The 22,157-nt window shown below is 53.0% G+C and overlaps 1 protein-coding gene and 1 long non-coding RNA gene across 5 annotated transcripts in view; one reads left to right on the forward strand and one right to left on the reverse strand.

The window, feature by feature from the left end:
* LOC136393144 (uncharacterized) lies at positions 1-7,033 on the reverse strand. The gene is made up of 4 exons (XR_010749044.1): positions 6,769-7,033; positions 3,693-3,745; positions 848-1,008; positions 1-276 (listed from the first exon to the last, which is right to left on the reverse strand). It is a non-coding gene; the product is annotated as an uncharacterized lncRNA (long non-coding RNA).
* Positions 7,034-8,229: 1,196 nt separating this feature from the next.
* HDAC7 (histone deacetylase 7) overlaps positions 8,230-22,157 on the forward strand; it is a 37,379-nt gene continuing 23,451 nt past the window's right edge. For 2 of the 4 annotated variants that reach the window (XM_066368849.1, XM_066368851.1), the window contains exon 1: positions 8,230-8,369. In XM_066368849.1, the coding sequence (XP_066224946.1) occupies positions 8,351-8,369 (19 nt within the window). In that variant the 5' untranslated portion in view covers positions 8,230-8,350. Of the gene's footprint in view, positions 8,370-9,287; positions 9,431-22,157 lie in introns of those variants that run through there. The other 2 variants (XM_066368850.1, XM_066368853.1) reach the window with 2 other exon arrangements.

A 22,157-nucleotide genomic window follows, 5' to 3' on the forward strand; every position in this document is an offset into this window, starting at 1 on the left:
CCTCAGGCTTCCGTGCCTGCCGCGCCCTAGCCACTGTCCCAGGTACAGGAGGAGGCAGGTCAGAGCAGGACCAGTGCCCTGGCCTACAGGACCTGTTAGTCAATCAGGTCTCTTCCAACACAAAACTTCTGCGTCTCGGTGAACTCAGCACGTCCTTTGCAGCACAGGTTGCTGGAGCGTCTTGTCTGACGGGCCTCTCACTCCAGGCTCTTCGGCTGTACCCTGCTCTCCAGGTACCTGAAGCATTCCTCCACGGCAGGAACTGGGGCTTAGAACCTGGCACAGAATAAACACGCAATAAACAAGAAGTTAAACTCAATGAAAAAGAGTGCAGAGTGCGGCGGTGGGCACACAGGGGTGGGTACTTCAAGGGCTTCATAAGGACACTCCCACTCACCCCTTCATGGTCACCCTCACACCGTTCACCCTCCTCTCAGCTCACAGCTCCTTGCCTGCCTGCACTCCCCTCAAGTGCAGGGCAGAGTCCAACCCACCCCAAAAGACCTCCTGGGGAAGAGAGGTGAGTGTCCTTAGGCCAGGACCTCCTCAAGGTCTGCCCCGGAGAGGCCATGGCCTCAGGGCAGTGCTTCCTAAGAGAAACCATTACAATCTGTAACAAGGTCAGAGCCTGTCCTCTAGCCAGCACAGCCACTGGGGCTACAGAGGGTCCTGTTGGAGGCATGTAGCAAAGCTGAAGCCCCAGGCCCGTCAGTGGGTGGCCCACAGCAGTCCTGCAGGGGCCCAGTGGAGCGAGTCATTGTGAGCTGGCTGCAGAAAACATTCTGCAACTCAGATGAATTTCTTCTTGTTCATGATTAGAGTATGACCCAGTGGCCGCCTCCCTGACCATAATCTCTGCTGGCACAGGCATCCCGGGGGCTGGGCGATGCTGGCTGGGGAGGCAGAGCTTAGAGGCTGGGAGCCTGAGTTCTCAGCCTGCTCCTCGTCGCTGATCAACCACGTCATCTCTGGCAAGTTCTTCCCTCCTTGGGCCTTCAGTTTCCTCGTCTGTAAAAGGAGTGGTTTGGATTAGGTCAGGGTGTCCCAAACCAAACCATACTTTAGAATTACCCAGGGCTACAGGTTACTGGGTACCTCTCACCCCAAAGAGTCTGATCGGGTCTGTGAGGCAGCCCAGGAATCTATTTTCACAGGTTCTTCTGAGTGATTTTGATTTATTATCAAAGTAATAATAGATTATAGACTAGATAATCTTATAAATCACTTACAGTTTTTAGGAGCAAAGACTCTAGTAAATGGAACAGCCATATCAAAAGGATTTGATGCTGTGAGGTTTTATCAGAGGGCAAGTGATGGGTAGTTTATTTCATTATCATCATCATCATCATCATATCACTATTATTATTGTTGTTGTTCTGCTGGCATGGTTTCTATGGAGGGAGATGGCAGTGCCCCCATCTGTTTGCTGCCATCACTAATGAGGTTCTGGCTTCAGGGGGCCCTCACTTTCCTCCAGATTGGGGATGGGACTGGGAGAGAAGGGAAGGTAGGAATGGGCCTACTCGGGTGGGTGGGGCCTCTTGGAACCTCTCTTTTCCTCTCTCCTGGGCGGAGCTTGGCTGGATGGGCTTTGGCACCAATCTCTGGGGCTGAGAGAGTGTCTTCCCACCCATGTTCCTCCCCCACTTTTGTGTCTCAGCTGCCTCAGCCCTGGGGACTGCCCCTTCTCCCCCTCCAGTCCAGACTTCCTCTCCAGTCTCCCTCAGTCCTCACCAGCCTCATTCCTGAGCCTGCTAATCTGTTTGCCACCCCTCTGCTTCCTTGCCTCGCCCTTGCACATGCCTTTCTCCCTACCTGGAATGTCACCCCCTGCCCCCACACTGACTCACATTTCTGGGCCCTGGCAAAACCCAGCTCAACACTGGCCTGCTTCGCTTCAGCCAGGATCTGCTCAAGCCTCTCCTCTTTGCTCTGCACCCATTTACACTTGGAGTAATACGATCAGAAAACTGCTTTAGCCTGACCTGTGGTGGTGCAGTGGATCAAGCATCAACCTGGAACACTTAGGTCTCCAGTTCAAGACCCTGGGTCTGCCTGGTCAGGGCACATATGGGAGAGTTGATGTTTTCTGCTCCTCCCTCCCTTCTCTCTTTCTCTCTCTCTAAAATGAATTTTAAAAAATCTTTGAAAAAGAAGAAAACTGCTTTAGATGCAGAAAAATTAGTAGAGATAATCTAAAGCAGCTCCCTTATTTGACAGATGAGAAAACTGAGGCCCAGAGAAGCTGTGACTTGGCTGAGATTGCACAGATAGTGAGATTTTTTAAATAGTTGGCTTCCCAAGGGCTTTCAAGTATTTTATGTGTTTGTTTTGTTTCCTCAACACATTTTGATCTATATGAGGGCAGAGGCTGTGTTTTTGTTTTTGCCTTTAATGTTCTTTATCTCTACTATGGTGTATGTGTGTGTGTGTGTGTGATACCCAGGGCTAGAGTAAGAAATTATATTCCTTAAGCTATCAGAACAATAATTCTAAAATTTACAGTGGTACAAACTTTTGCATATATTATTCATGTGCTCTCAGACCAGCCCAGTGGGGCAGATAGCCAAATTATTGTTATTTTACATAGCAGGAAACTGAGACTTAGAAAGGTGAGACCCAGGAAGTTAATGGCAGAACCAGGCCTAGAACTTAAGTTCCCTGGCTCCCAGCCCCAGCCTCGGGCCCTGACACCCACAATGCCTCTCTTCGAGCTCTCTCCTGATGTTCCTGGCTGAGCACCTAGAGTTGTCAAGGGGGTGATCTCTGCCATCTGTGCATTCGATGCTCCTTCTTCATCCCGGGGCTGAGGAGAGTTTGTCTTTGGTTTCCTGCCCCTCCCCATCCTGTCCCACTGCTCTCTCCTTGTGTCCCACCACAGCGTTGGCACATACACACAGACACATATATACTCAGAACTGCAGGTGTCTAGGGCAACAGACCACAGGGGAAACCACATCACCTTTGTTGACACTGGAGGGAGGGAGGGGTAGAGATGAAGGGACTTGTTTAGTTCTCTCCACTTGCCTCGGTCCCCACGGTCATCTGGCCTCCCAACCAGAGCCGTGCGAACTCATAGCCATGCCCCAGCCTCTTCTTGATATATCCACCCAATTCTGGCCCAGGAGGATATATCACTTCTCTCAGATCCTGAAATCCTGGATGGGGATTTGCCTGGCTGTGCCCCAAAGCCACACAACACCCCCCAACCCTAGCCAGAATACTTGGGTAGCTCCCTAATCCCACCTGAGTGATAAAACAGGAAAGGTGGGAACTATAGATGAGATGACAAAGCTGGGATCAGTGAGGGAGAAATATTGGCATCTGAGATGTCACACATAGGTCTGGGACCTCAGATTACCAGGTTTACACTTGGGCAAGAGACCTGGCAGCAGTTTCTCCATTGCTTTGACCGGCTAGAACAGTGGTTCTCAACCTTTCTAATGCCGTGACCCCGCAATACAGTTCCTCATGTTGCGGTGACCCCAAACCAAAAAATAATTTTGGTGGCTACTTTATAACTGTAATTTTGCTACAGTTATGATTCGGAATGTAAATACCTGATATGCATTATGTATTTTCCGATGGCTTTAGGCGACCCCGCTGGGGTCGCGACCCAAAGGTTGAGAACCGCTGGGCTAGAAGAAATTGTACGGCTCTGAATCAGACATATTCAGTATTAAGTTACTTACCGGTTCTGTGGCCTTGGGCTGATCATTTTGTCTGTTGAGCTTTAGTTTGCTCACTAAAACAATAGGGATAATAATGAGATATAAGTGAAAGGGCCTTGAACACTATATAGTACAAAAGACATGCTCAATAAATCCTAATTACCTTCCTTCCCTCCTTCCTTCCTTCCTTCCTTCCTTCCTTCCTTCCTTCCTTCCTGCCTGCCTGCCTGCCTGCCTGCCTGCCTTCCTGCTTTCCATTTGTTATATCTGGTCTCATAGAACCCTTTATTTGGAGTTGGGGACCTACCTCCCCTATTAATCTGCAAGTCCAAAACCCTGTGGATTGACATTTGATCCCAAGTTCAGCCACTGGAATGCAAGGCCCAACTCAACCCAATGAAATGACTGTCCTCAGAGATCTAACCAGGCTTTGGGCGCTGAGCGCATTCTGATTGCCTTTGTGGAGAATGTGTGGAAAGTGGGGTCTGGGGGATGGATTGTGGCTTCGGCTATCATATTAAGAAGGCAGGGACAAGGCCTGACCTGTGGTGACGCAGTGGATAAAGTGTCGACCTGGAATGCTGAGGTCGCCGGTTCGAAACCCTGGGCTTGCCCAATCAAGGCACATATGGGAGTTGATGCTTCCTGCTCCTTCCCTCCTCCCCCTTCTCTAAAATGAATAAATAAAACCTAAAAAAAAAAAAAAAAAAAAAAAGTAGGCAGGGACAAGAGTGATCTTGAACCCCGAGGTTTAGACCAGATGGCCTCCTAGAGCTTTGAATTCTAGCACAAGGTGGACACCCAGTAATATTTGTTGAATGAACAAATGGCCCCATCCCTTACTAGTGGTGTAATTTTGGTCAGGTTTCTCAACATTTATGTACCATAGTTTAAACATGAGCATAACAAGGGTTATTGTTAAGAATAAATAACTTAATATTTGCCAAGAGGATATTATAGGGCTGATACCTGGTAAATTATGGGAAGGAGGGGAAAGAGAGGAGAAAGAAAGAAAAAGTCAAGTAGGCCCAGAACCCCAAAAAGAAGCAGAAGAGGGTGCCCTTGGGCCTTGTAGGGGCGAGGCAGACTGTGGGAGACAAGGCAGGTCCTAAGAAACTAACTTCTTCTGCCAGGTGCTCAGCTGAACAGTCTCTGAGAAGCCTGGACTCAAGAGCCTTAAAAAAACAGAAACAAAAACAAGCAAAACCTCCCAGGGTAACCAGATAGAGGAGAGATAGGTAGCCTGTACTTTTTTGCCTCATGTCTATTAGGGTTCTTGGAGGCTCTCTGATATATCCCAGCAAGGGATATGTGACTTAGAAACTGGCTTAAGACTCTGCCCTGGGACATGGGAGTGTAGAGTGGTAAGTAAAGCTGGCAAGAGAAGGAGGGGCCGAGTCCAGCTTCCCAGATGCAGGCCTTACATGCTATCTTTCCTTTTATCTGTCCTTCGGGGGCAGTGAGAAAGCCATGTACTGGGCACTACAGGGACAGGCTCAGGAAGGGGAAGACAGCCTTTTTGCTCAAATCTCTCAGAACTCAGTTATTTGGTCAAAAAGAAAAAGAAGACTCTCAAATAAATACATGATTGATGCACATGGTAGAAATGAGCAAACAAGGCCCTGGTCAGACAGCTCAGTTGGTTAGAGCATCGCCCTGAAGCACGGAGGTTGCCGGCTCAATCTCTGGCCAGGGTACATACAGGAGCAGATCTATGTTCTTGTCTCTCTCTCTTTCTCTTTCTCTCTCTCTCTCCCTCCCTCCTTTCTCTCTGACTAAAATAAATCAATTAAATAAATTTTAAAAAAAGAAATGAGCAAACCAAGGCCTGATTTCAGTTCAGAAATAACTATAGGAGCCTGACCAGGTGGTGGCGCAGTGGATGGAGCATCAGACTGGGATGTGGAGGACTCAGGTTCGAGACCCCGAGGTTGCCAGCTTGAGCGCGGGCTCATCTGGCTTTAGCATAAAGCTCACCAGCTTGGACCTAAGGTCACTGGCTCGAGCAAGGGGTTACTCGGTCTGCTGAAGGCCCCTGGTCAGGGCACATATGAGGAAGCGATCAATGAACAACTAGGGTGTCGTGGCGAAAGACTGATGATTGATGCTTCTCATCTCTCTCTGTTCCTGTCTGTCTGTTCCTCTCTATCCCTCTCTCTGACTCTCTCTCTCTCTCTCTCTCTGTGTCCCTGTAAAAAAAGAAAGAAAGAAAAGAAAAAGAAATAACTACAGGAGTCCTGGGGAAATTAGGAAAGGCCATGGGGGTGGGCTGGCGTTAAAGGAGAGAGACAGCAGGGGAAAGACTGAGAGTCTGAAGTAACCAAGCACATTTTCTGGAGGCTGTGGGCACAGAGGAAGGATCTGGAAGGAGAGTGTTCTGGTTTGGAAATGAGGAACACACCTGAGGTGTCTTGCAGTGTCAGCATAAGAAGTAAGGAGAAAAGGGTGTCTGGAGGTGTCCAGCAAGGGTCTGGTTCTTGAAGGCCATGAACATCTGCCCCAATTCAGCAAATAACCCATAGGGAGCTTAAATTTGGTGGAAGGCACTTAGCAAGACACTATAAGAAATGCAGCCATAACTAAGGCAGTAGCTGGGCTCAGGGATGTCTTGAACATTCTTGGAAAGAAGGAGTAGAGTTAAGACAAGTAGACAGACTAGGTGGATAAAGGCCAATGAGAGAGAAAGACTGACAACACCAGGTGGGGTCCTTTAATGGAAGGAAAGATCCCTTTGGCTGTGGGAATCAGGGAAAGGCTCCTGGAGAAGTTGGTGTAGACTTGAGGACTGGAAAGATTTCAACAAGAGGAGAGAGGGACTGTGAAGACCTTCATTTTTGGAGGGAACACAGTGAACCAAGGTGAGGAAGTGAGAAAAAATGAGGACACAACAGGGAGCAGCTAACAGCCCCCTTTGGCTGAAATATGATAATAATAGTAACAATAGCAACTAACATTATTGAGTACTAAGTACCAGGAGGTACTGGGCAGAACAGCTGGGGAACAAAAAGAGAGCGGTGTGTGTAGCATGGTGCCATATAACAGGAGGGCATGAGGCCAGGAAAGGACTTGGTGAGGGTAAGTGAACAAGTGCACTCACTGTCTGCTGAGTGAGCGCTGGGACATGCAAAGGGGCTGAAAAGTAGGAAGGAACTCAGCTGCTAAAAATCCCAGGTAGCAGCAAGTGGTGAAGCTGGAGCTGTGCTTGTGCGGACTAGGAGTCCACGGTCAGAAGTGGGACCTGGGCATGGCCAAACCTTCCTAGGCCGCGGGGACTCTTCTCATTTGATGTGGCTCTATCTCTGGTTCAGCCTCAATTTCTCCTTCTGTAGAATCGTGAGACTCTTGGGTTTCCTAGAATGAAGGGAGGATGGGGTCAGATGGAGACTGTGCCCTGCCTTCCACGGGTGATGTAGGAAAGCTTAGTGTTTCAGATCCTGGATGTCTCCCCTTCCCAGGAACCCCTGTGTCTCTGACCCAGAGATTGCCAGAGGGGAGAGGGCTGATAGGCTACGGGTGCAGTGCAGTGCAGTGAGGTCCTCGGCCTCTGACCCCTGAATCTGACCTCTTTCTGCTAAAAGGGAATGGGGGGGGGGTAGGGAGGGTTACTTCGCAAAGTCGGCAGGAGCTGAGTTTATTAGCTGAGGGAGGGCTGGAGGCGGCTGCATTCCGACTCACAGACTGGAACATTTCTGTGATCCGCTGTAATGCACTGGGAGACACTGGGCACATTGCTGAAGTTTGACTCATAGGGACCGGGAGGGGGAAAGAAGCAGGGAGGGTTGTGGGGGGAGAGGAATGGGAGGAAGAGAGGAAGAGGAGAGGAGGGAAGGAAATCCCTTGAGAAATTTCTTTTAAAAAAGAAAACTTTCAACATCTGCACCGCCCCCATCCCCTTTTTCTTTTAATAGGAACAGGCTGGACCCTTCAGTTCCCCTCAGCAGGCGTTGGGTTGGGGGTGGTAAAGGGGGAGGGTTGGGCAGTGATTCAAATCAGATCCTGGAACTTTCCTCAGGCAAGTCGTGTGGTGTGTTTGGGGGGCGGGGGGTTCGTCTGAGATATCTCGCTTGGGACTTGGGACTCCACGCGTGTCCCACTGTCCCAGTGACGGTTTGCTCGTGGGCTGTACTTGTCTGTACTTGTGCGCGCGGGGGTTCTTCTCTGAAGTGTGTCTGCGTAAATGACTCTGGCCCTGCGTAAACATGGATGTGTGTTCGGGTTGTGTGTGCGAGGCTGCGGGCGCTCAGGTAGCCGGGTTTCCGGGAATTGTGCGCGGGTCGGTGCGCCGCGGCTCCGGCCGGGCGTCAGGCAGCGCGGCGACCGCGCGCGATCGCGGCCGCGTCCCGCGTTCTGGGTCCGGCGCTGCCTCCCGGGCCGCGCGGTTGTCCGCCGCCGCCGCGCGGTGCAGCGTCTGCCGGGGTGGCGTGTCCCAGGGCCGCGAGCGCCGGCCCCCTCCCTCCCCTCCCCCTTGGCCCGCTCTCAGCCTCAGATAAAGCATTTCCTTCCATTGTCATCCTACCCGGCCGGCCGGGCTGCCAGGGCCCTCCCCCTCCCGGCCCCCTCCCTTCCTCTCGCCGTCTCACAGTCGCTCTGCAGCCTCCGGCGACTGGGGGGATGTGAGGCCGGCGCCCCAGCCCCCCGCCCCGCCATGAGCCCCCCGCTCTGAGGGCCCCGGCCCCTGGATGCACAGCCCCGGCGCTGGTGAGTACCGGGCTGCCGCCCCCCGCCCCGCCCGCCCCGCCCTGCGCGGCTGCTCAGCACCGCCCGCCCCGGCTCGGGCTCCGGCTCGGGCTCCAGCTCAGGCTCCGGGCGGCCCGCGGCCCGGGCCGGCGTACGTCCCCAGACCGGTCCCGCCCCACCCGGCTCCGCGGGGCTCTGGCAGGCTCCTGACCCGGGCTGGTTCCGGGGCCGGAGGGCTCGGGCCTCCCGCTGAGCGCCCACATCCGCCCGCCCCGGGGCAGCGACAGGCCCGAGGGAGGGAATTGGAGGCCCCGGGCCGCCGATGCTCGGGCCCGGGGTCCCATCACCTCCATTCCTGGGGAGGACGGATCGGGGGACCGAGGAAGGAGGGACCGCCACCGCGGCCCCTGGAGGGGGCGGTGCACCCGGGCGGAAGGTTTGGAAGCGCGAGGGCAAAGGGCAGGACCCACAGAGTTGGGGCCGGGCTCGTGGCGCTGGACATAAACGCCCACATCTCGTGGATCCCGGCAGGGCCTCGCTCTGACCTCTCGACTCGGGGAAAGTGAACCCCTAGATGGAGGGTCCCGGACAAGGAGCTTTCTCTGAGCACCGCCCCCCGCCCTTGCTCACCCAGTAGGGTGAAGAGACACCTGTGCCCAAGTGAGCTGTAGAGGGGCCAGCAGAAGTGAGGACCACAGCCTGTGTCTTGAGTGGTGGGGGACAGAATGTGCGCCTCCCCAGGCCTGGGGTGTGATGGTGCTGGGGGAGTGTGAGAGCAGGCTGCGAATCTGGCAGCTGGGCTGGACTCTGACATGCCTAGTTTCTACACCTGTGTGCAGGGAGAGAGTCCTCTGGGGCCTGCAGTTCACCCAGCTACCCCTACCCCCCATTTCCTTCCCTCTGGCTGCCCATTCTGATCTGAACTCGCCAGCCACTGCAGCTCCTCCCACCAAGTCCAGGCCATTTCCATCCCTGCGGGCTCCCCCTGCATCTGGACGTTGGCTGTCTTGCTGCTGCCCATCCCTCTCCGCACACCAACTCAACATCTGCTTGAGGCCCAGTTTGGCCTGCCAATTTCTAGGGTGAGAATGGGACATTGGATCTTAGTTGCCCTGCTGAAGACTCAACATCTGGACTGTTCAGCCTGTTCCTGGGATTTGCACCTGGACCCAGGGGTCTAGACTCCTGCCCAGGCACTTTTTCCGGAGAAGGGAGACTGTGGCTCAGTTTCCCATACCCTAATGGGGCACCTTGGCAACCTATTTCTCCCCAACAGGACCCTGTCCGTGAAGTGCTTAGGCTGTCGCACATGCTTCTCTCCTCACACCAACTCTCAGACTTCCCAGGCTCCTTGTTCAGCTTCTGCAAGCCATCTCATAGTTCCTCGTTGCTTAGCATCTCCTTCTCCTTCTCAGCTCTCTGTTCCATCTGCCCACCTCAATTAATAAGTAATTTTCCTCTTTTCTGCAGTCACTTCTGAGGGAAGGTAAAGCACAAAGCAGGCCTGTTGTGTTGTTCGCAGTGAACCAAGACAGGAACCAGGTCCTGGACCTGCTGGGACCCTCCCCTGCCATTAGTCTCCTGATGTTTCTTGCATCCAGCAGGCTCAAGCTCAGAGCTGCCTCTGGTGTTACATCTGGAATGCCCTGGGGAAGTAGTCTCCAAAGGCCTCTGTGTTTCTTAGTTTGAGCCCATGGATGGGTGTCTTTCTGGCCACCGGGTCTTAAGTTGGGATCCTGAACCTGAGAAGTTGCATTCAGGTCTTGCGCTGACCCTTCCAAGAACCTAAACTGGTTACTCTGCTTTGACACTGAAGTTCAGTCCCCCTCATTAAGATGGGGAGAAAATTGTATGTGTACTTCCCAGAGCACAGAGGAGTAGAGAGTAACTAAAGAGAGGGATCGGTGCCCCCTGCCACTGCCTTCAGGCTTAATGGACCCCAGCTTTTATTCTTGGTGGCTTCTGGGAATGAGAGCTAGAACTTTCCCTTCCTCCATCCCCTCCCTAATCCTGATAATGGGAGTGAAAAATTCATGTGTGATGGGGGTGGGGAGTGGGGACCCTCTCTTGGGTATGGTATGCTTGTCCAAGGACCTAAAGGCAGGATCCTGTGTAACTCCCGCCTCTTCTTTGTCTTCTTTCTCCTAGCCTTTCATCATGAGCTGGTAATTTAGAAGTTGGCAGGGGCCTGAGAGAAGATGAGCTAATGCAAGGCCCAGGGGTCACACAGTAGGGAATGGCAGGCCGAGTGGAGCTGGAACCAGACCTAACTCTGCTGGTGCCCATTCTCCTGGACTTCTCCTTCCCTGGACTGACTCAGGTCTTGCCTATGCCTGCCCTAACAGCTCGGCCCTGGCCTGTCCTTGGCCAGACTTGAAACTAGGGCCTATAGTAGGCCTGGGAGCTAAGGGGAGGACATCTGTCCTCCCTGAGGCTCCAGGACTGTGCATTTGTATGTGTTGGATTTGTTCACTAGATGGGGCACTTCCTCTGGGGCAGGAAGCTTTGATTTCCTGTGGTAGTGGTGTTGGTAGGATTAGGAGTGGGGGGCTCAGCTCTGGCCATCCCTGATGTTGTTTGGAACCACAGAGGTGCAGACTTGCTGTATAAGGCTGCATCCCCCAACACAGGGGAGGTAGGACGGAGAGCACTGGAGAGGAGGCCCAGGGTGAGGCTGGAGAAGGAGGCTGTGAGGTAATGAGGGGGGCGGTGGGCAACACAGCAGGAAGCCTGGTCACCAGGTGACCCTGCCGGGTATTGTGTTTCCCTGTGATATTTCCCCCTGTTTCTGTGGTAACCTTCCCTGGGGGACACAGGCCTTTGGGCTGCAGGAAGGTGCCCCCAGACAGCCCTTTCCTTAGAGGCCTGAGTATTAGGAGGAGTCCCTTGATCTGGCCACCTCCTTAACCCTTCTGGCTGCTAGGACGAGGGCCTGGGAATCTATGCGAGTGGGCAGAGCAAGCACTGAGGCACTGAGGGGTGCCTGGGTGGAGGCCCTTTTGCATCTCCTTGGGGTGGGAAGAAGGTGACAAGAGTGACTGCTGGACTTTGGGTGGGCGCTCTGTGCCTCCCCTCATCCCATCTTTCCACTGCCCCCCTTCAGCAGCGCCCCCTACAAGGGGGAGGTGGACAGCATGCTGCCTGGGGCAAGGGTAGCTGTGGAGGTGGCAGAGGCGGAGGGATGTTTTCATCAACAGAGCATAGCTCCTTTGGTCCTGGACTAGTTCCCAGAGGCAAAATAAATTCAGGATAGCGTCTGTTTAGTGTGGGTCAACATGTGATGGGTGTGTGCGCACTCTGGGTGTGTGGCAGGGGCCTGTGTGTGTGCCCTGGGCTGTGTTTGTAGATGTGGTTCTGTGGCAATTTGTGATCCATGTGTTGGCTTTGTGTTGGGTCTTTTGGGAGTATATACACGTGTAGTACAGATGTGTGTCATCTGTATAGCGTATACCTTTGCAGTTTATGGCTCTGTGTGGGGTATGTGTTCATGTTTTGAGAGGATGTATACCTGAGCAGAAATGGCTTTTTAGTACAAGTCCAGACATTGGCTGGAAAGCACCATCTTATTTGTGGTCCTCACATGCCAGTTTTTGGACCATTTGTTTTGGGGCCACCAGAGTGTGTTAAAAACAAAGATCCTCTGGCCCCATCCTGACAGATTTGGAATCTGCAGGGGCAGAGCCTGGGAATCAGAATTTTAACATGTGCTTAGGCAATTCTGGTGCAAAGCTGTGTTTGAGGACCTAAAGATGACCGATCTGGGCCAGGCTCTTCATTTTTTCTTTTGAAGAAACTGATATTTTTGGAAGGTATGTGGTTTGTCCAAGGACACAAGGTTATTGAGAGGAAGAACCAAGACAAAACTCAAGCCTTTGAAGACTGGTCCAGGGTTTTGCCATGCATCTTCTGTGCATGCAGGCATGCGCATGTCCACACCCGGCATGAAGGAGGGGACTAGGTGAGGCTGGTACACACACTAACAGGGCCTTGACCTTTTCCTTGGGGTCCCAGGCTTCCTGACCTTGCTCTTCCTGTTACATCCTGTTTCCTCCTCCCTGGGGAAATCCTGGACCTATTGAGCATTAACCCTATAGGTGACGTTGGCAACCGGGAGGCTCCATTTACTGAGTCGGTCCTTCAGCTATTCATCCATTCACTGGATGCTTACTGAGCCTTGCCCTGTGCCAGGCACCAAGCACGAATATACAGTAAACACATAAGCAGAGAATCTGACCTCAGGGAACTTCCACTCTAGTGGAGGAGACAGACAGTAACAAGTAAGCAAGTAAAGAAATGAGTATGTATATCTAGTTACACATTGTGATAAGTCCTAAGAAGGAAATGAACTGGGCACAGCAATAGAGAATAACAAGGTGGGACTTCCTTAGAGAAGATGGCCAGGGGAGGCCTGCCTGAGAATGTGACCTTGACACCTTCTCTTACCGCCTTAGACCAGAAGTGAGCCCTCAGAGCCGTCTGAGCGTGCCTGGGAACTGCCTGGATCCAGGCGGGGGACCTGAATTGCCAGCCTCTTGCCTGACACAGCAGGGTCTCTGCTCCTCAAGCAGCTCCTAGAGGTTGGCCAAGGGGACGAGGAAGAGGGAGTGCTGGACAGGGCTGACCTCCAGGCCGCTCCATGGCGTAGGGGACAAGCTTTTCCTTCATGGCACTGAGTCCAGGGCCCTGTGCACATGTTGGATATTGGGAAGGTGGCAGCCTCTCTCCAGGAGCTCTTAAGCACCACCCCATTCCTGATCCTTCTGCCTCACCTTCCTCCCCACCTCATTCTCTTCCTCCTCATCTCCCCACCCAGGAACTCCTGTGCCAAGTCCCTCCCCTTTGGGTCTAGCCTGGCTGCCGCTATGGCCACTGGAATTTATTTACCTGGCTCAAGAATCACTGGGGCGGGGGGCAAGGCTGAGAGAGGACCTAGGCCTTGGAAGAGAGGATAGAACTCAGAAGAAGGATTGGGGCAGGGGCCATAGAGGGCAAGGCAAGAGGGCCAAGGCAGGCCAACACATCAGGGCAGGAGAGGGCACGGAGGAGGCCTGCGGCAGGAGGAGGAGGCTGGGGAGGCCTGTGGCAGGCCGCTGCAATGTCTCTCTTGGAATCTGCTCCCCAAATTAGGTGAGGCTCTCAGCCCAGATGGATAGACACCATTAGCTAGAAGGCAGTGCCCCCCCCCCATCCCTTAACTGTCCTGCCCTTACCCCCTCTCAGCAGGTTAACTCACATCAGCAAGCAGCTTTCAGACCCTCTTTCCTCCAACCTCTTCTAGTTGGTCTTGCCTGGGGCACCCAGCACTGCAGGCTGAGGAAGGCGCAGCCCTTGAGAGAGCTGAGTATTAGAGGAACCCTCATGTAAGAGAAGAGGCCCCGTCTGTCTGCTCCTTGGCTGGCATTCCACTCTGGGCCTCCTTTAGGCTGTTCAGTGCACGAACCTCCTGGATTCCTGTGCCAAGCTCAGCCCCAGCCCCTCCACACACCCCGCAGCATGGTGGGGAGGTGACTTCTTCTAATGCGTAGGGCCCTGGCTAATCTCACCATCCCCACCCTGTCTCCAGGCCACTTCCTTTTTTCCTCCTGTGGCCTGCAGGGATTGGAAACCCTGGTGGTTGGAGACCTTGGGCCTTCAGAGCTAGCCAGTGCACTGGACACCCTAGTCTCCTTCAGGAGTCTAGCTCAGCTCCCTAGAGCCCATTCCTGGGAGCCCAGCTCTGGCTCTGCAGTCACCCCCAGCCCTCAAAGTGCCATTCCTTCCTCCCCCAGGTCCCAGGATGGCAGGGAAAAACAGGGCAGGCTGGGAGCCACAGGGTCGGAAAGAGCCCGGGGTGGGGGAATTCAGCGACTGGGCTGAAACTGGCTTGTTTTGCTTGCCCCACAAACCTGCACGGGCATCCGCTGCGCCCTATGGGGCGTTCAGGTTGTGGAACTGCTCTCAGAATGACAGGCTGGTGGCACCCAGTTGGGGCAGGGGGTGGGGGTAGGGTGAAGGCGGGGAGCCCCAGGCAAGGGGGAGCTGGAGGGTTAAAAATAGCAGCAGCCGGGTTTCAGTTAGCAAATGTGGAGGCGGGGAGTTGGAGGTGGGGCGGGTGGCAGGCAGTGTTTGCCCACAGCACAGGGCTGTGTTTCCCCTAGGTCCCAGGAGTGAGTCACTGTGGAGCCGCTGAGGAGATGCTGGCACCTCAGCCCTGGCGCAAGGGGCTGAGCACAGGCTTCATCTCTGGGGAACTGGAGGGTGTGCGTCTTCCTTCCAGGCCTGCAGGCCATCTTGAGGATTGGGCTGGGGTGCGGGGGGTGGGGTGAGAAACAGGGGAAGAAATGTGCCATTCTGAGGCCAAAGACCTGGGTTTGAGTCCAGCTGAATGGCTGTGGGACCTTGTGTGAGGTTGCCAAGGGCTCTAAGTCTTAGTTTCCTAATTTTTCAAGTGGGGATTTTCTCACATCCATGTGTGAGCATTTGGTGGCTTCTAAAGTACCCAACAGGCATTAATTATCACCTTAGGTCTGCTGTGCCCATTGAGAGCTTGGCAGGAGGGCCTTCCTGTAAGGACACCGAGGAGGGCAGGGATGATGTTTTGCAGTGTCCTTTCTCCTGAGAACAGCGAAGTGTAACCTTGGGCACGTGGTTCTCTGCCTCAGTTTCTCTATCTGTACTATGAAAATAATAGTAGTTTCAGCCTTGTGGAGTTGCTATTAAGGTCAAAGTAAGTAACATTAGTACTGTGCCTGGTATGAAGTCAGTGTACACAGAATATTTGTCATTATTATTAATGTTATTTTTCATATTTTTGAAGGTCAGGGATAGGGAATGCTGAAGACATGAAGAACAGAAACTGGGCCCAGCCCCAGTTCACAGAAAAAAAAAAACAGGCCAAATTCACTGTTCCAGATTCCTCCACCCATAAGGGCCTGGAACAGCAGGCGTCTGGAGCCAGAAGTCACAGGGTGGACTCCTCTCTTTCACTTCACTGCCCCCAGCCTCCCCCAGTGACGCCAGAGGGCCTGAAGGTCTCCCATCCAGCTGGCACTGGGGAGGGTCTGGGACGGGACTGCCCCAGATGTCCCCGATGTGGCGTCCCTTGCCAACATCTGCTGGGGTGACCTTTATGTTAGCCCCTCCCTGGAAGCTCTTAAGAGTAGCATGAGGCAGAGGGACGGGAAGGTCAGTGATGTCAGTAGTGAGTATTCCCAGCACAGCAGCTCTGGAAGAGGCAGAAGGCATTTCTCTCAGGAAATGATCATTATTCAGCCTACAGGCATTCACTGAGTAAGTCCTGACTTTGTGCCCAGCCCTGTGCTAGGTCCTCTGTGAGGTTCAGGAGAGGCAGAAGACGCTGGGTTGTAGATCGTGCAGAACCTCAAAAGATATGGGGTCCAAGAATTCAATACGTAGAGTCAGTGAAAGCTGTGGTCTAGGTCTCTGGGAACCAGAGGTCACATCTTGACTCTACAACCCATTGGCTTTGCCACTGTCTGTTTATACGTGTGTGCGTATACATATATATTCTGTTCTTACTGTTATAGAGGCAGTTTGTGTGCATTATAGATAATCAGACAACACAGACAAGCAAAATTAAAAACTAAAAAATACCACAATCCCAGCTGTCAGAGGTCACTGCCATGACACCTCAGTGAACACCTTCCCTTTCCTGCCTGCCTTTTTACACTGGACTTTTCACCAAATGCGATCAGAGTGTGTGTGCTGTCCCCTCAGTCGGTGCCCTTCCCCTTCCCCTAAGGTCAAGTTTTATTTCATCAAATTCCCAGTTGGCCAGAAATTGTCCTTCACACTGGTTTGTCCAGATTACCACCCAGGAGCAGGCAGCTGGTGCTGTGCTCCCCAAAGGCTGGGTCAGCATCCTGGCTGCATCTGTGCTCTGGAAAGGCCTGGTTCACCAAGTCTTAAGGGCAGCCCTGGCCACAAAAGGTAATCGTGTTACCTGGAAAATCTGCCCTACAGACCTTGGCCATCTGCCAAAAATAACAGGGAAAATGAGGGGGATACCAAGGCCTAAGTCGGATAAGGATCTTGGGGGTATTTACTGTCATTAATATTAATGTGGCTTCCCTGTTAGTGCCAGCATTCATCAATAGCTTGTTGCTATTCACAGACTCATACCCATGATGCTCCTAGGCCATGGAGCAAGTCAGGATCCCCACAGTGGTCTCTGCCTTCCCCTAACCCAGCTCTAAGGGTGCCAATGGCCTTTTGGCTATGTTCTTAGTCCCTAGGTCCTCCCAAAGGAATTTGCTCACTGTGACAGGTGACTTGCTGTGGTTAGGCAACCTGCATTTATATAGGCCTGACAGTTTCCAGAGTGCTTTCACACAGTTTGATTCTCCCCTGCAAACCTGGGAGGTTTGGTTGGTTAGTTATACCCTGCTGGCAGCAGCATACAGGAAACAATAAAATGGTAACATATACATTTAAAAAGCAGGGAAAATGTAAGATGAAAAAGGAAGTGAAGATGGGGTTGGGAAGTGCCTCCTGGAGACAAAAAAAACATGTGAGGGACACAGGCAGAGAAGATTCTGTTTTCATTTTTGTTGTGCATGTTTTCGGATAGAGGATTATGGGAACATGCTGGCTCTGGGAATCACCCCCAGGCCTTCAGGTGCTGGGCCCCAGCCTGGCCCTGTGGCCCCCTTGGCGGGGGTGGGTGGAACTAGTTGTACACACTAATGTAGTGATTGTGAGCTCAGGTTCTGGAGTCCCAAAGCCCTTCTTGCCATCTTTGTCACCTTGGCAGTTTTCTTAACCTCTCTGAGCCTCAGTTGCCTCCTTTGTGAAATGAGAATGGTAAGAGTATCTACCTTAATAGGGTTGCTATGAGGACCAGATGAGACAGTACAAGAGAGATGCCTAGTTTAGTAACCAGCACACAGTCACTACATGGTTGTTGATTATACTAATATTAATAATTATAGCATGCTAATTATTAATATAACTTTTCCTGGCAAGTCTCTGGAGTGGCTGAGTGGCCTCATGGATGACACAGGCGAGAGGAGCTGAGGGAGGCCCATCCCCTGGCTTGTGTGCAACAGCGAGAGGCAGGCAGGAGGCAGAGAGGTTCTGGCCAAGGAGGGCCCAGAAGCTGAGGGAACAGCAAGGAGGAGAAGGGGATGAATATGAGACCTCTGAGGGCAGAAGGAAAGGCTCTGAGAGACAGCCCCGGGGCGGTGACCATGCTTCCTGTTGGGGCAAGCACGGGCCCTTGAGAAACACTGTCTGGGACTGATGTTAAGAGGGAGCAGCTGGTGTAAGCGGGGCACCTGGTGGGGTGGTAGGGGTGGGAGAGACAAAGGCAGAAGCTGACAGAACCTCAGTTCTTCCTGTATTACAGATGGGGCCTGCATCTTGACTGCTCAGAATGTTTTGGTTAAGATAGGAAAGATGGTGGTTAGACATCATGGTGAACTTCCTATTTCAGGGATTGGAGCTACTGCAGCGGGGAACTGAGAGTTAAGTGGGAACTTTAATTTTAGAGTGCTTTCAGGACCTGAGAAATCCTGAGGCAGTCTGGACCAGGGGGCTGGGACTGGGGGTAAGAAGGCTGTGGGTGACCGGAAGTGGATGCTGCCCCCCTGAGCAAGTAGCCCTGCTCTTCCCCTCATACCTTCACAAAGAGAAGGAAGAAGGATTGAGTGGTGGGGCCAAGAGGAGAGGCCCTGGAGGAGGGCAGGGCTCCGAGGAAACCCCGTTTTTCTTTGCCAGAGGACAGTGAGGCTTTCCAGGGAGAGCTGGTCCTAAGAACCGAGAGCTGCTCACAGAACGGCCCAGCTCCCTCCCTTAGGGTCCAGGGGTCTCCATCCATGCGGAGAGGAGTGGAATAGAGGACCTGGGGCGGGGGCAAGGAGCCAGGGAGGACGCTTTTCCCACCCCCGGAGAGCTCAAGCTGCTGCTGCCATGGTTATGTCTGCTTCCTGTTTGATTCATCTTAAACAGCAGAAAGGGGTGGGGGGGGGGGGCACGGCTTCCAGCTTGGCCACCACTGCGTGGGGCTGTTTACAACAGCCGCATGTGGGATTCCCAGAAAGAGACTCCAAACCGGACATCCTGCGGCTGCAAAATACCCAGGTGTCAAGAGCTAAAAATAGCTGCCACCGGCCCCAGCGCGTGGGGAAAGGGGCAAGCTTGCTGCGAAGGCGGGAGGGCCAGCTTTGTGGCTCTCACATCCCGCCTGCTGGCGCACAGCTGCGGAGCCTCGTCCCCTCGCTTCCTCGCCTTGGACTGGCGGGTGGCAAGCCCATGTCCCAGGCCGCTCACCTGGGAGCCCAGCCTCTGCCTGCACTGTGGACCAGGCGTTGGGATGTTAATGAGAGATCCTCGGAGGGACTTGGAAGCTTCTAGAGAAGGGATATGGCAGAGCACCTCAGAGCAGGAAAAAATGAAATGATGCTCCTCCAAGACTCCCTTTCCCCAGCTTGTCGCCAGCCCCATGTTCCCACATGCAGCCTGAAATCATTGCATGGAATCTGGGAAGGCAACAGTTAGTCGCTGTGTAGAAGCTATTCTTCAGGATTGCCTTCACCTGAGCTCAGGTAGTTTCTACCCCAGCCTGCAGCAGGGGTTTACCGCTCAGACCACTCTCTGTGGGGCTCTGTGATTTTTTTTTCTTTCCCTGTGCCCAGCGAGGTCCTGCCTTTGCCCTCTCCCCACTGTCCCTTGTGGAGTGAAAGTGCTGGGGAGGGGCAGTGGAGTGTGTTGGTTGAGAATTGCCTGGCTTGTGTCCCAGCTCTGCCACTTCCAGGTTATTTGACTTCAACAAGTTATTTGATACTGCTGGGCCTTGATCTACTGATCTAGTTAATGGGGATAAAAACAGTAACCACCTCATTGGTTTGTCATGAGGGTTAGATGAATTAGCACATGTAAGGCACTTAGAACAACTCCTCAGTCATAGTAAAATAGTGTTTACAAAAGTTCAGATGGAAGCCTGACCAGGCGGTGGCGCAGTGGATAGAGTGTCAGGCTGGGATGCAGAGGACCTAGGTTTGAGACCCCGAGGTTGCCAGCTTGAGCGCGGGCTCATCTGGTTTGAGCGAAGCTCACCAGCTTGGACCCAAGGTCGCGAGCAAGGGGTTACTTGGTCTGCTGTGGCCCCACCGTCAAGGCACTATGAGAAAACAATCAATGAACAACTAAGGTGTCGCAATAAAAAACTGATGATTGATGCTTCTCATCTCTCTCCGTTCCTGTCTGTCTGTCCCTATCTATCCCTCTCTCTGACTCTCTCTCTGTCTCTGTGAAACAAAAAAAGTTCAAATGGAAGAGAAAGGGATGAGATTGTAGTTGGGAGACACGGTATAAGAGATGAGGTGGGAGGCTGCTGCTTCTGGGAGACAATGGACTGTGGTAGAGGAAGAGAGGATGAAATGCTTATGCCGGAAAGGAGGCCGCAGACAAGTTCAGGGGCAAGCAGTATTGATCAGCAATTAAGGCAGCACTACCACATGCGAGGCGCTTGACACATAGCCTTGCTAATCTCAGAGGCTGCTCCCAAGCACACAGTCTGTCCTCTTATTACAGCAGCTGCTGGGCTTCACCAGGTCACATTGTGTCCCTGGCTCTCCCTCCTGGTCATGGGGAGAGTCAGAGTGTGAACCCAGGTCCATCGGACCTCAAAGCTAATATCCTCCACTCTGTGGACCCTCACTTCCATCACTTCACGTGGCAGGAGTTTCCAGCCAGTCTGCAGCCCCCTGGGCACTGGATAAATTTGAGCAATAAGCGGCTTAGTTCCAAGAAAATGAGTAAGAGGATTTCTGGAAGGGGGACACAGAAACTTAAAAAGGGTTGATTCTAGGGAAGTTCAAGGGAGTTGAATGAGTGAGAAACTTTGTTTTGTACTTTTTAAGGCTCTTTAAGTTATTTTTAGTATCTGTAAGTAGTATACTTTTTTTTTTTTTTCATTTTTCTGAAGCTGGAAACGGGGAGAGACAGTCAGACAGACTCCCGCATGCGCCCGACCGGGATCTACCCGGCACGCCCACCATGGGGCGATGCTCTGCCCACCAGGGGGCGATGCTCTGCCCATCCTGGGCGTCGCCATATTGCGACCAGAGCCACTCTAGCGCCTGAGGCAGAGGCCACAGAGCCATCCCCAGCGCCCGGGCCATCTTTGCTCCAGTGGAGCCTTGGCTGCGGGAGGGGAAGAGAGAGACAGAGAGGAAAGTGCGGCGGAGGGGTGGAGAAGCAAATGGGCGCTTCTCCTGTGTGCCCTGGCCGGGAATCGAACCCGGGTCCTCCGCACGCTAGGCCGACGCTCTACCGCTGAGCCAACCGGCCAGGGCGTAGTATACTTTTTAATTAAAAAAAAAAAAGGTGAGCTTTATTTTAAACTCCTTGAAAGTGAGAACCAGGTTTCATTCCTATTTCCATCTCTCTAACCCTCAGATGAGTGACCTCATGTGGAAGTACTATACTTAGTACCTGTGTTTGGGATCTACTTTTTGGGCTTCCCCTGCCTCGGTCTGGTCTGGCCTGGCTGTACCAGTGACCTGCCAGGTGACTGTGACCTAGCCCCGTTCCCTGTCTCTTCCCTCTGCTGTGAAGGGAGAGCTTGGCCTGCACAATCGCTAAAGCCCTGTCATTTCCCAGAGTTCTCAGATTCTGTGCCCCGGGTGCACTCAAGAAGAGCTTCTCCGTGCTCGGCCCATACTTTGTGTCAGAGAAGCCTGGCAACCATGTTCCTTCTTGTGTTTGTTTATTTTTAGATCTTCCTGAAGCCATTTTATCCCCAGCTTTCCTCTTCTCTGCCAGCCCAATACGGAGTCAAGTTTTGCCCCACCTGTGTCAGGGAAACAAAACCAGAGTTGCAATGTGGGGTGTGAAAGGGGTCAGCCCTGAACCGAGCACTTGGCCTCCTGCTGCTGCCGGCTTCTCTCTGGCTGCTGGGGCCTGGGTCTTCCTGCTCCTCCTTTTAACTCGTCAGGGGACCGAGCAGGTGGAACAGCCTCAAAAAGACTTTGGAGGTGTTGGGAGGAGGCTTCTGGGTGGCAGTGCTCTTGGGAAGCCCTCTCCCTGACAAAGGGCCTGCCACACGTGGGAGAGCAGATGGTCAGTCAGGGCTCAGGTTTCTTCTGGGCAGGTAATGGCCCAAGGCAACAAGGTAGGAGGGGAGACCAGTGCATGCAGGTGCCCAGGGGATAGAAGAGTGGCCTGTGTGTCTGCTCTGGAGATTGCTGAGGCCTGAGGTGGACCCACTGGAGCAACATTTCTAGGACTCTTTGGTTCTGGAAAAGAGCAGGTATTCTGGTTTGGGGAGGTGACTTGGTAGCCCAGTGCCTCAGTACCAAGTAAACTGCCTCTTTGGCCTGACTGCAGTTGTTTGTGAAAATGGCAGAAAAGGGGGAAGCCAGGATTCCGAAAAGGAGAGGTCTTCACCCTGGCCAGGAGATGTGTGGGGAAGGGTCCAGCGCTGTGAAGCATTCTCAGACGCTCCGGTCCAGCCCCTCCTGATCTTATTTCAGTTTGACCTCAAATTAATGGAAACAGTGTTCTGAGGGGGGCCCAGGAAAAGAGGGGTCCCTAACTTTATCCTCAAGCCCGGGATGCAGGATGTTCACTTTCTGGTTTCAGTGCAGCCACTGACTGGGTGCCTTGCGATGCCGTTCCTCCCTCTGAGACACAGGAGAGCGGCTCCTCAGGTCTTACTGTTACTGCTCTGGTCTTTTCTGAACTCAAAAGATTGTTAACAGGGAGCCAGGGAGTTAGGGAAGAAGTAGAGCTTTTTCCAGGAATTACTTTGGAAGCAGTCTCTGTTGGCAACACAGACACACATGCGTGCACACGCGCACACACACA

Source organism: Saccopteryx leptura, chromosome 2 (genome assembly GCF_036850995.1).
Source record: "Saccopteryx leptura isolate mSacLep1 chromosome 2, mSacLep1_pri_phased_curated, whole genome shotgun sequence".
NCBI lineage: Eukaryota > Metazoa > Chordata > Mammalia > Chiroptera > Emballonuridae > Saccopteryx > Saccopteryx leptura.